The sequence below is a fragment of the Mustelus asterias genome, chromosome 6 (assembly GCF_964213995.1).
Source record: "Mustelus asterias chromosome 6, sMusAst1.hap1.1, whole genome shotgun sequence".
Classification (NCBI taxonomy): Eukaryota; Metazoa; Chordata; class Chondrichthyes; order Carcharhiniformes; family Triakidae; genus Mustelus; species Mustelus asterias.
This window is the reverse complement of record NC_135806.1, coordinates 42,620,139-42,632,191: the sequence shown is the minus strand read 5'-3', so window position 1 is coordinate 42,632,191 and position 12,053 is coordinate 42,620,139. Positions and strand designations below refer to the sequence as shown.

The window sequence follows — 12,053 nt, the reverse complement described above, 5'->3', positions numbered from 1 at the left end:
GGCCTCTTCACCATATTTATTAATTGCTCAAATGAAGGAATGGAGAGATGAATATCCAAATTACTTCTGATATAAGTTCGGAGGCCATTGCAAAGTGCAGATGGGAGCAGGAAGTTGCAAAACAACATCGGCCGATTAAATGAGTCGGCAAAACTATGACAGATAGATATTAATGTTGGCATGTGAGAGGTCATTCATTTTGGACCTGAGAAAGATAAATTGGAATATTCTCTGTGAGAGATTGGGGACTTCAGAAGAGCAAAGAGATTTGGAAGTTCAAGTACTCAAATCATTTAAAGCTAGACGACAGGTACAAAACGGCAGTCAAACAAGCTAATGGAATGTTGGCCTCTATCTCAAGGTAGCTGCAATACAAAAGGATGAAAGTTATGCTCCAGGGGCATAAAGCCTTCATCAGACTCCATCTGGAATTCAGTTCAGTTTTGGACACCATACCTAAGGATGTATCTATTGGCTTAACAGCAGGTGCTGCGCAAACTCAGAATGATACCAGAACTTAGTCATAGTCATTTTACAGCATAGAAAGAGACCCTTCAGCCCATCATGTCTACACCAGCCATCAAGTAAGTACCCATCTATTCTATTCCCTTTTCCAACACTTGGTCCATAGCCCTGTATGCTATGGTGTTTCATGTGCTCATCTAAATGCTTCTTAAAGACGTATTCCTTTAAGTATATTGAGGTGTTTAAAATATTAAAAGGAGTCTGTAGAGGAGATAAAGGGAAATCATTTTCTCTGATGAAGGAGTCAATACAAACAGATATAACTTAAAAATGTGAGCCAGACCATTTAAGAGGGAAATGTGGAAGCACTTTTTTCACACAGTAGAGACAGTAGATATCTGGAATTCTCTGTGCTAAAAGGCTTTGGACACTGAGACAATTGGAACTTATAAGACTGAGATTGATAGATTTTTGTTGGGTAAAGGTTATCAAGGGACCTGAAATGAGGTACATATCAGCAATGATCTAATTGAATGAAGAAACGGGCCCAAGGGGCTGAATGGCCTACTCCTGTCCCTGTGCATCTTCTTTCGAAAATAGGCACTTGGAGTCCACATTTAACAAATTTAAGAGAAGATTTTATATGTGGTGGTTAATGAGCTATGAGCTCATTAGATTGTACGGGAGTTTCAGAGTCCCTGAGGTTATTTAGATTACAGCCTGCTTTTACAATACCCTGGACTCAAAACGCCTGCACTGTTTGTAAATGTTACTTACTGATACTGTAAAGCTGTCTCAGCCAGTGATAACAAAGTTCATTAAAATCTTACGCTCCTTCTGATAAAGTCAAGTGCGTATGAGGAAAGTTGGCAGTAAGAAATCCTAATATGAAAAGCAGAATTGGAATAAATCGAGACCGTCTCGTTTGGTCAAACATAAGTTTTAATTGTCACTGCTCATCAACCAGAGGCCATTCAAATTTCCAACCAGCAAGCTAGTTATTCTATGTCAACATCTGATTTTTCTCTCTCCCCTCTCTTGAAGATGCTGAATTTCTCTCTCCTCCCCAGAGGACACTGACTCTCCATCCTTCATATAAGCTACTTACTCAGAATACTCCTCTGAAGGTGCAGACACCCTCTCCCCTCCCTCTGGCTGCTGATTCTTTCTCCCCTCCCTGAAGGTGCTGACTCTCTCTCTCTCTCTCTCCTGAAGGTACTGACTTTTTCTCTCCCTCTCTCCTGAAGCTGCCGACTCTCGCTCTCTCTGTCTCTCCTGAAGCTGCTGACTCTCTCTCTCTCCTGAAGCTTCCAACTCTCTCTCTCTCCCCTGAAGCTGCTGATTTTCTGTCTCTCTCTCCTGAAGCTCCTGACTCTCTCCTGAAGCTGCCGACTCTCTTTCTCTCCTGAAGGTACTGACTCTCTCTCTCTCTCCTGAAGCTGCAGACTCTTTCTGCTTCTCCTGAAGCTGCTAACTCTCTCTATCTCTCCTGAAAGTACTGGCTCTCTCCCATCTCCCCTGAAGGTGCAGACTTTTTCCCACACTTCTGAAAGTACTAACTCTCTTTCCCCTTTCCTGAAGGTGCAGACACCTTTTATGGGTGAAACTCCAAAGGTGACCACAAATCTCTAACATAATGCTGTTGACCATCCTTCAACCATCTGTGAGTGTTTTCAGACAATTTGTCTGCATATAGAATCACAACTGAGCCCTATTTCAACCTCTCCCAGTAACCATGTACATACATGCACACATACAAACACATTTTATTTATCAAACCAAGCTCAATCAGAGAACATAACTCAATCACAAACTCTGCTTTATTATAAAGAATGTCTTGCATTTTTATAGCACCTTAGATTACCTTATTAAATCCCAAAGCATTTTGCAGACAATAATCACTGTTATAATGTCGGGAGAGTTTATAGTCTCAATTTGTGTGCTATTATTTTCTCAGGGAAATAGTCGTCTGACTGCATATGTACAGACACCAGAATGCTGTCACTTTTAGTTGTCGTCAGTTGTGGTGACAGTGAACACGGACAGTTTTGCCATCATTACAACCTTAAAATCCAGGCCATAGTGTCTTCCCTCTTGATCAAAAGGTTGTAGGTTTGAGCCCCACAAAAGAACTTAGGCAATTAGGCTGACATCCAGAACAAAGCTGAGGATGTGCTGGATTGCTAGATGTGTTCCTTTTCAGAGAGAACACACCTAAAGAGTTGGATATCTAAGTTTACAGATGGCACTAAGAAGGCACATTAGGGTGTGTTTAGGAATGCAAGAAGATATGTGGATACTTAAACAAGTGGGCAGAACTATTGTAGATGGAGTTCACTATGATAAACGGTGAGTTTGTTCACTTTGGATCTGAGAAAGCCAATTCAGAGTGTATCCTCTATGGCTTAGAATCTCTATAAAAATGTGCATGTTTACATGCATAATAAACAAAGTTCAGCTAGTAAATACGGGGTGTAACTGAATTTTAGAGACGCTTACATTATTAAGCCTAAATGGGCTTATCAGCCTGAATGAGATATCACATGCCCTTAACATCCCTGGCAAGGAAGGCAGGATATATCTAGCTGGCGAGCATTCTGCAAAGTCCACAGGCAAGGGAAAGGCAGAGTCAGCCACTGTCTGGGTGCATATTGAGCAAAGAATGGCCACTTTAGTGAGCTGCAAGATGGTAAACAGCAGCTGGGAAGTCTTCTCTCGCAGCGGTCAACATTTTGGGACAAGGGGTGCGTGACAAATTGGAAAAATAACTTGGATTTGTAGCAAGAAAATAAATTATATCCATTCTTCACGTTGATTCCCACACTCTAGTTGGAATTCCTGATCTAACCAATAGCAATCAAACACCCACTGACCTGAAAGAGAATGCATCGCGTGTGAGGTGCCAAAAGGTCAGAGATAAAGCAATTAAGAAGTAAAATATTCTGTGAATGCTTAGTACTATTTCCAGCAATGTAGAAAAACATTTTGTATGGTATTGTCTGCAAATAATGTTACAGCTAACAGATTGGTTAGAATCCTAATCACTAGTGAAAATAGAAAGGATACAGGGGATGGAGCTAAGCTCCTCACCCACACAGCAACATGTTGTCAACTAAATGTTAGCGAAGGATTATAGACTGCTTAATCACACAAAAACTAATGTTTTCAATATTCCTACAAAGCCACTGGGAAGCTGCATTCTTCAACAATGGGCTTGTGACACGCTGTAGTTTTAATGTTATGAAAACTATTGCATTTTTTCTCTACAAAACAACAAATTAATGTTAGCTAAATCAGTTGGGAGAGGGTACATTGGCAAACAGGCTCTTGGGGTATAGTTGGAATGTTATTGGAAATAATCTACCAAATTTTGTTACAGATCATGGGCTGGACAATACTTCATATTCGTTAGGATCTTCATTAAGGGTACAGGGCACATCACACAACAACCCAAATAAGGTTCCACAGCATAAAAAACTGCAAAAGCAGCACTTCAGAAAAACACCATGCACAACGAGCACGTATAAAGCATGCAGCCCACCAATATTGTTTGGAATTGAACTGTGTATCATCTTCCCTTTCCCAGTATTCACATTTCAGTAAATAGGACCAGAGCTAGAGTTCACTGTCCTGTGATCACTGTCACCCTATTAACTCCTGCCTACAGCAATCTTTCAATTAACTGGCAGTGCGAACAACGTTTTGCTGAATGTGGACATACACCTCTGTTCTGGCAAAATACTTTTAAAACTTTACACACTATAAAAGTTTGCACAGCACAACCATGGACAGTAAAAGAGAGGGTCTGGTAAAGTGTTTGATTTCATACATAGGTAATGAAACGTGACAATGAAAAACATTTACATTTCATCCTCCCTCCTATGCACAACTAAACATAGAATTATCAAGAATATCAACAAACTTTCATTCAGGGTAATTTGTGCAACACATTGTCTACTTCAACACAATGCAGATAAATCACTAAAAAAAATAATGAGGCAATTTAATTCAATTGCAAAATATTGATTAGCAGAAGATACTTTACACTTCAAAACAGCTATTACTTTCCGCAAAAGTAACCTAACAGCCTAACCCTTTTCCTGCAATTGAAAAACACTCCCTTACACAAATGTGCTTATCTTATATAAATTATAATAAATTTGAATTTATTTAGTTCCACTTGAAGACATGTTTTTGTAATATCACACAGATCATGTTCCATCATTCACAGCACTAACCAATTCCAGGAATTATTATTCCAATTCTGAGTATTCCCCTTTACTTCACACAAGTGAAGACTTTGAATTTAATGGCAAAAGCATATATTTCTGCACGTGCAAGGTGTTCTTGCACTTACCTTCATCACGTTTTCTCTTATTATTCTCAGCGCTGGAAGGTGTAATCCCCAGAATGCCACTGATGGAATAGGAAGATCCCGCAGGGTCCGTGGCAGCAGAAGGAACTGGAGTTACTGCCACTGTGCTTGGTGCTGTGCAGAAATGACAGCAAGTTTTAGTCAGTAGAGAAAAATAGCACACCAAGATCTGCAACATCCTCCTATGTGGAGTCAATTCAGCACACTCAATGCTGACTTTTCAACCGAGGTTGAGTTTCAAGAATGATTGCCACACACAGCCACCTGCTACACTTAGAGTGAAAGTAATTAATTCTTGATTAGGATTGTGCACATCCAAAATCTGGAAGAGAAGTGAACCCAAGTTGCAGGCATCGAGGCAATTTTAGTTGAAACAAAAATTTGCTTTGGTTCGGCAAAGCCTTTCAACTTTACATATTTGCTTTTCCTTACACATTAAGTAGATAATAATGAGTAATGTTTTCTCTATCTATCACCAAAGGTCACAGGCAGATCCCAACACTAATGACAGGATGGTGCATGGGTTTTCAGAGCCCATTTTTCTTACCTCAATGAAAGTTCAACCAGACCACTCAGGAAAACACCTGAAAGTCAAATGTTCAACATTACTGGCTCTACAACCCCTGCACAATTGATTTTGGAGCCAAAGTCTGAAATAGTCTTACTGTAGTCCCACTGGTTCTGCTTGGTGCAGCAATCTCTGTGTTATATTGCCTCATTTAGTTGAACACTTAACTCCCAACTTCAAGGTCTTGATTTGAAGACATACATATCTTAGTCCATTCAGCTCATTAGAAATCTATAAATATTCATCTGTTGAACCTATTAGAAGCCTATGAATATTAGCTTATTGAACCTATCAGAAGCCAGTAGATTGTAGGGGTATGGGGAGAGAGCAGGAGTATGGTGCTCAGATAGAGGATCACCCTTAAATATATTGAATAGTGGAGCAGGCTCAAAAGGCCGATTGGCCTACTCCTGTTCCTAGTTTCTATGTTTCTGTATTGATCAATTGAACCCATTTGATGCCTGTGGATATTGGTCCATAGAACTCACTAGAAGTTGATGGATACTAGTCAATTGAACCAGCCTCTTTACTTGGCTTGGTTTTGCCAGTCACCAGATAGGTCACTAGATAAGTAGCGGATAGATCAAAGTCATTCTACTGAAAGAAATTAACTACACTTAATAATTTACATCAGTTAATAATATAGTGTGATACTGCCGATAGGCAAATTATCTGGCTAAGCTCACTGCCCAACCTGGCACATGAACTTCAATTGAGGCACTGGAGATCTAATTACCCATGGAACTGTACCGCCGCATGAAGACAGTGAGAATGGAACAATGGGGTGGGTGGGGGGTTGGTTAAACACAAACAAGAGGTGCAAGAAGGGACAGGAAATAATGCATTTCCTCATATCTTTACCAAAGAGGCCACAAACAATTATTTTGTGTTGTGTTTTGTTAATAGCCCAATTACGAAGAAAAAAAATTCAATGTAAACTTCATTGCTTTCAATCTTGAAAAGTACAATAGTGCTGTAAAAGTGGGAATCGGTTCAGAGCCCGGCAATCGATAGTCCACCAATGCTGTAAATCACAAACATACAGAAGCACAGAGAATATTGCTTGAAAATTACAAATTCCGAAAAAAGCTCAATTTTAATAGAAAACTGAATCTAATGCTGCAAACTGCAAAGACACAATCAACACAGGAGATATCGAAGAACGGGAATTAAAAGAAAAGAAAAAAACTTTCGCAACTCCTTAGTACCTAATGATGCAGAAAATGTAATGAATAGTCCCCTTTGTGGATTTATTACTTTAATTACATCACATTCAATGGCCATTCTATTGCCACTTTAAATTTTAGATTTCAATTTTGTATTACAATGTGAAATCTTTTTATCATAATAATCGTCAGACTTCAGAACCCAAGTTATATTGGTGAATTTCATCAAGTATTAAGTTGCTTAGAAATACAGATGCAGTGAAGAATTTCAGCATTCTGATTGTTAAACAGAAAAACCCAACCATAATAACAATCAGGTTACATTTCAGTTATTACCCAAACGAGTAGTAACTAATTAGAGGTTAATCTTCCTATCATGTTTTGAGATCAACTGCAATTTGATCAAGGACGAATACAATAGTGGTCTAATGTATATTCGTATGAAGGCTTGGCATGGCCAGGTGCAGGAGATGAGTTTTCCATGAGATACTGTGGATTAGCAGTAGCCCGAATGGTATTCCACCACAATCAGTAAACAGCGTAATCCTCACTCTACCATTACTACCAAACCAGGGCTATTCCCAGAGGCACATATATAGATCAGTATCGACTGCTACTGGAGGACAATCAACTCAATGGAAGACTTTCTTTTGTCTGTCAGAAACGTACTGGTCTTCCAGTGCAAAGAGCTGCGACAACCGAATATTGCAAACTGGCATATTCCAAGGTGAAGGACCACATGCTGATGGACATACACCAAAAGTTTGGGGCTGGTACTGCAAAGGCTAAATGGGAAAAAGTCAAAAAGCCTTCCCACCATAATATACCAAGGGATTGGAACCCATGTAAAACCCATCAGGCTGTACACACCAGTGAAAGTTTGACATGAAATGTAAATGTACATTGTAAATATAATCTTTAATGGCAAGTGTAGTGAGGCACCTCATGCACAGCGCTAAAAGAAATTTAACTGTATTGCACTTCATGTAATGTCAAAGTTGAACAGCTATGTAGTGCACTTTTACAAATTTTATGAATAAAGCATCGTTTTGGAAAATAAAATTAACTTTAAGCCAGGGAACCAACTGTGGTTCAATGATCAGTGTAGAAGAGCATGCCAGGAACAGTACTAGACATGCCTAAAAATGAGGCACAAACCTAGCAAAATTACAGCACAAATAGCAGAAGTAGCATTCTATAGACAGGGGATTTCTACTAATGGAACAGATCAAAGCTCTGCAGTCCTACCACTTCCAATTGTGAATGGCGGTGGACAATTAACGAACAAGAGGAGGAGGCTCGAGGAAAGTTCACATCCTCCAAGTTGGAAGAACCCTGCAGCTGAGTGCAAAAGACAATACTGAGGCATTTGTAACAATCTTCAGCCAGAAGTGTCATAGATGATCCATCTCGGACTCTCCCTGAGGACCCCTACCATTTATCAAAGCCAGTCTTCAGACAAATCGATTCTCTCCATGTGATACCAAGAAGCAGCTTAGCACAGTGGTTACAGCAAAGTCTATGCACCCTAACATCGTAACAGCTGTATGACTGAAAACATATGCTCCATAATTAGCCATGCTTCTAGCCAAGATCTTCTGCTAGTTACAAAATTAGCGTTTTGTCTACCTGGCAATATGGAAAATTGCTAAAGTATGTCCACAAAAAGAACAAATCCAAACCACCCAATTACTGGTGCATTAGTCCACTCTCAATCATTAGTGAAATGATAGAGGATTTTATCAACAGTGCTATCAAGATACATTTACTCAGCAATAACCTTCTCACTTGTGCTGTGTTTGGATTCTGCCAGGACCACTTGGTCCAATCATGGACAAAAGAGCTAAGTTCCAGAGGTGATGTGAGAGTGACTGCCCTGGACAACAGTACAGTATTTGATGGAGTGTGGCATCAAGGAGCCCCTGTAAAATTAAAGTCCATGGGAATCAGGCAGAAAATTCTGCACTAACTGGATCATACCTAGCACAAAGTAAGATGATTTTGGTTGTTGGAGGCCTGGGGCTGAAGTGTATACCATCTATAAGATGTGCTGGAGCAATTCACCAAAGCTTTTTCAACGGCATCACCCAAATCACCAGCCCCTACCACCTAGCAGACCAAGGACTATAGGTACTTGGGAACACCACTACTTGCAAGTTCCCCTCTAAGTCACACACCATTCTGACTTGAAAATATATCATCATTCCTTCCTTCCCTATTACTGGGTCAAAATGGGGAGTCCCCTACCTCACTATAGATAGACCTTCACCAAATGGACTGCAGCAGTTCAAGAAGGATGTTTATTATCACCTTCTCAAGGACAATTAGGGATGAGGTATAAATTGTGACAGTGACATTAACATTCCATGAACAAATGAAAGAAACAATTTAACTAAATTAATTCTTACTCTTTTTGTTCAGAAAGGTATCTGCATAATGTTTAAGCACAGTGAAATAATGATATTGGTCCATCTGAAGTCTTGGATTGTACACAGGGAGAATCAGGCACTAGGATCAATTCAGTAAAAAACAATCATATTCAGTATACTTTTCATCCAATTGAAAGAAAAGCACAATGTCTGTGAGATGCGCAACCAATGTCAATGGTTTTGAGAGTACTTGTAAATTCTGAGTGCCTGCAAAATGGTTATCGGTGCTCCCAGAACAGCTCCTAATCCTGAAGCACTGGCCTAGCTCACATGTCAAGGATAGACACTCTTTGTGGAACCTTTACTCCAGCATGAGTTGCTGTCGTCAGGAAAGCAGGGAGAATTTGGGGGTGGGTGGGGGTAGTCACAAAAGAACAATACAGGAAGGGATTGGACGGAGAGCAATAATGAATTCCTACAGAGTTAAGGAGTTGTTCTAGACATAATTTACTTCCCAGATAGAAAAACAGATTTTTTCAAGATCGAAAACAATATCTAACAGAGGTTAAGTGGCACAGTAGCAATGACTCTCACCTATAGTATGGGATGTGACCGGCGATTGCTGGTTTGGAGGCTGTTGCACCTTTGTTCGAATAATCCTGAATAAAAGTAAAATTAATGAAAGAAAATCAATTTTCAGGAACATATAGAAGAAAAATCAATCATTGATCCATATTTAGACATTTCTACTAACTTTCTCAATATCATATTTTTCTTATGAACTGTTAATGGTGCGTGTAAAACTACATCATACTGGTGAGATAGCCAGATCTCTGCTCTCTGAATCTACCCTTTCAAGAGGTTTTGGGGGTACTCTGTTCAAAATACAGGATTACAAAAGGTACACTTTGCCTTTAACATAGAGATGCTTTCTGGTGTTACTTTTCTTTAATGATAAGGTTTTTAGTTGTAAAAAGAGTTGCATTTATAAAGTGTATGTCAAATACATCCCAAAGCACTTTAAAAGCAATGAAAAACTTCTGAAATGTATTCCCTATTGTAATGTAGGAAATGTGATTGCCAACGTGTGCACAGCAAGGTCCCACAAAGAGCAATGAAACAATGACCAGGTAATCTGTTTCAGCAATGTTAATTGTGCAATGAATATTAGCCAGCACGCCAGGGATAACCTCTTCAAAATAGTGCTATGAGATCTTTCATTTCTACCTTAGAGAGCAGACAGGGCTTAATGTCCCACAAGTCTCCTCAGCATTACACTGCAGTGTCAGTCTAGATTTCTGTGCTCAAGTACAGGAGTGGGGCTTGAATCCACAGCCTTGCAATGCAGTGGGCAATAGTGCTACAAACTGAGGCATGGCTGACATCATAATATGAAGCTCATATAAATAATCAAGTTTTTAAATCAATACAACACAAGGCTTGCTTTGCAATATTGCTCCTGCGCTGTTTCTGAAAGTTAGTACACAGCCAGTTTTATACAACTATTATTGCACATGTTGATAGTTTTTAAACTCTTAAAGGAGAATTACAATCCCATCCTTTTCTTCATCAATGGTCCAAGTATGAGGCTCACATTCAATGTGTATTCTACTTCTTTATATACAACTGCTTTAATATAATTTTTTTTTCAACTGATACAAATTTGCTTTAAGCTTTTAATCATTTCTACCTTTCCTCAAGTTCTTCTTGGTCGCTAAAATGTGTCTAACCTGGTAAGTTTTTAGTGACCGAGATTTCTATATCAAGTATTATAATAATACAAATTTTAAAATTTCAGTAATGTTAAGAGGCTCCATATTAGTGCAAATTGTTACTTTATTAAAAGTGCATGAAGAATTTGCTGGATCTGTTTCTGGGGAATGAAGTGGGTCAAGTGGAGCAAATGTCAATGGAGGAATATCTATAAAAAAAGTGATCATAAGGTTTAAATATAAAAAACTTGTTCAGCAACAACTAAAGTATTGCGTCCAAGTCTGGGCACTACCCTTTAATGCAATGTGTGACCTGAGAGAGGGAGCAGTAATGATTGATGAGAATGGTTCCAAGGATGAAGGACTAGTTACATGAACACAACTGAGAAGCAAGGTTTGTTCTCCTCGGAGCAGAGGAGGTTGAAAGGAGCTCTGATAGAGGTATTCAAAATCATGAGGATGCAGAATTAAGATTACCAGCAAAAGAGCCAAACACGAGGAAAAACTTTTTTATACAGTGAGTAATTATGATCTGAAATGCACTGGCAGCAAGGTTGATGCAGGCAGATTCAATCATGGCTTTTAAAAGGAAACTAAATTCAAAGGAAAAACTTTTGGAGGTATATGGGAAAAGGGTGAAGGTTTTGAAGTACTGGATTTTTTTTCTTGTGAAGTCCTGCATCTCGATGTGCTTAATGGCCTCCTTCCAAACTGTAACCATTCTAAGATTCTATTTCACAGCTCTGAGGACCCCAGAAAGTTCATTTAAAGTAGACTCTGTAGAAGTAAGACATTCAATACCTATTTAATTGTAATGCAGTGCAGATGTAAACAGGTAGAAGAACTTTTAGGATGGCCTGTTTGTGGCATGGAAAAAAAGTACAGAAGAAAGCTCACAGGAGAAATGGGCCATAGTAGTATGGATAAAATAAACAGAAAAGTTGAAGGCTAAAGGCAAGCGAGGGATAGTATCCTATCGAGGAATGCAAGAAAGAGGCTTTGCAGCAGTATTCAAGTCTTTGAACAAGCTTGAGTAGCTGAGAATAAAAAATTGTTGATGAATGGCTGTTTGTTGTGTAAGGAAAAACAAGGTTCTGGAAGGCAACATCAGTCATGAAGAAGTGAGGTTATCGCAGATAATTTGGCCATTAATGTGAAGAACTAAGAAAAGAATCAAAAGTTGGAACTGCTGGTAAATTTTGTGTAAATATGAAGAACCTGTTGTGGAAGAATTAAAAGAAACTATATTTTAAGGACTCATAAAGAAAGGCAGGAGAAAGATTAGGCTATGATGATCCAGATGTTATTCAATGAAGGGAAAACAGCTGTTAATGATGAGAGTGATCAATCAAAAGGAGGCAGATTAATGTAGAAAGAAAGGAGCTAACAAGATTGCAA

General features: G+C 39.1%; 1 protein-coding gene across 1 annotated transcript in view; it reads right to left on the bottom strand.

Moving 5' to 3' along the window:
* The window catches only part of pax5 (paired box 5), a 211,493-nt gene that overhangs the window by 174,870 nt on the left and 24,570 nt on the right, over positions 1-12,053 (bottom strand). The window contains exons 4-5 of the mRNA XM_078215355.1: positions 9,538-9,602; positions 4,823-4,954 (exon numbers count right to left, since the gene is read on the bottom strand). Of these exons, the coding sequence (XP_078071481.1) occupies positions 4,823-4,954; positions 9,538-9,602 (197 nt within the window). The remainder of the gene's footprint in view (positions 1-4,822; positions 4,955-9,537; positions 9,603-12,053) is intronic.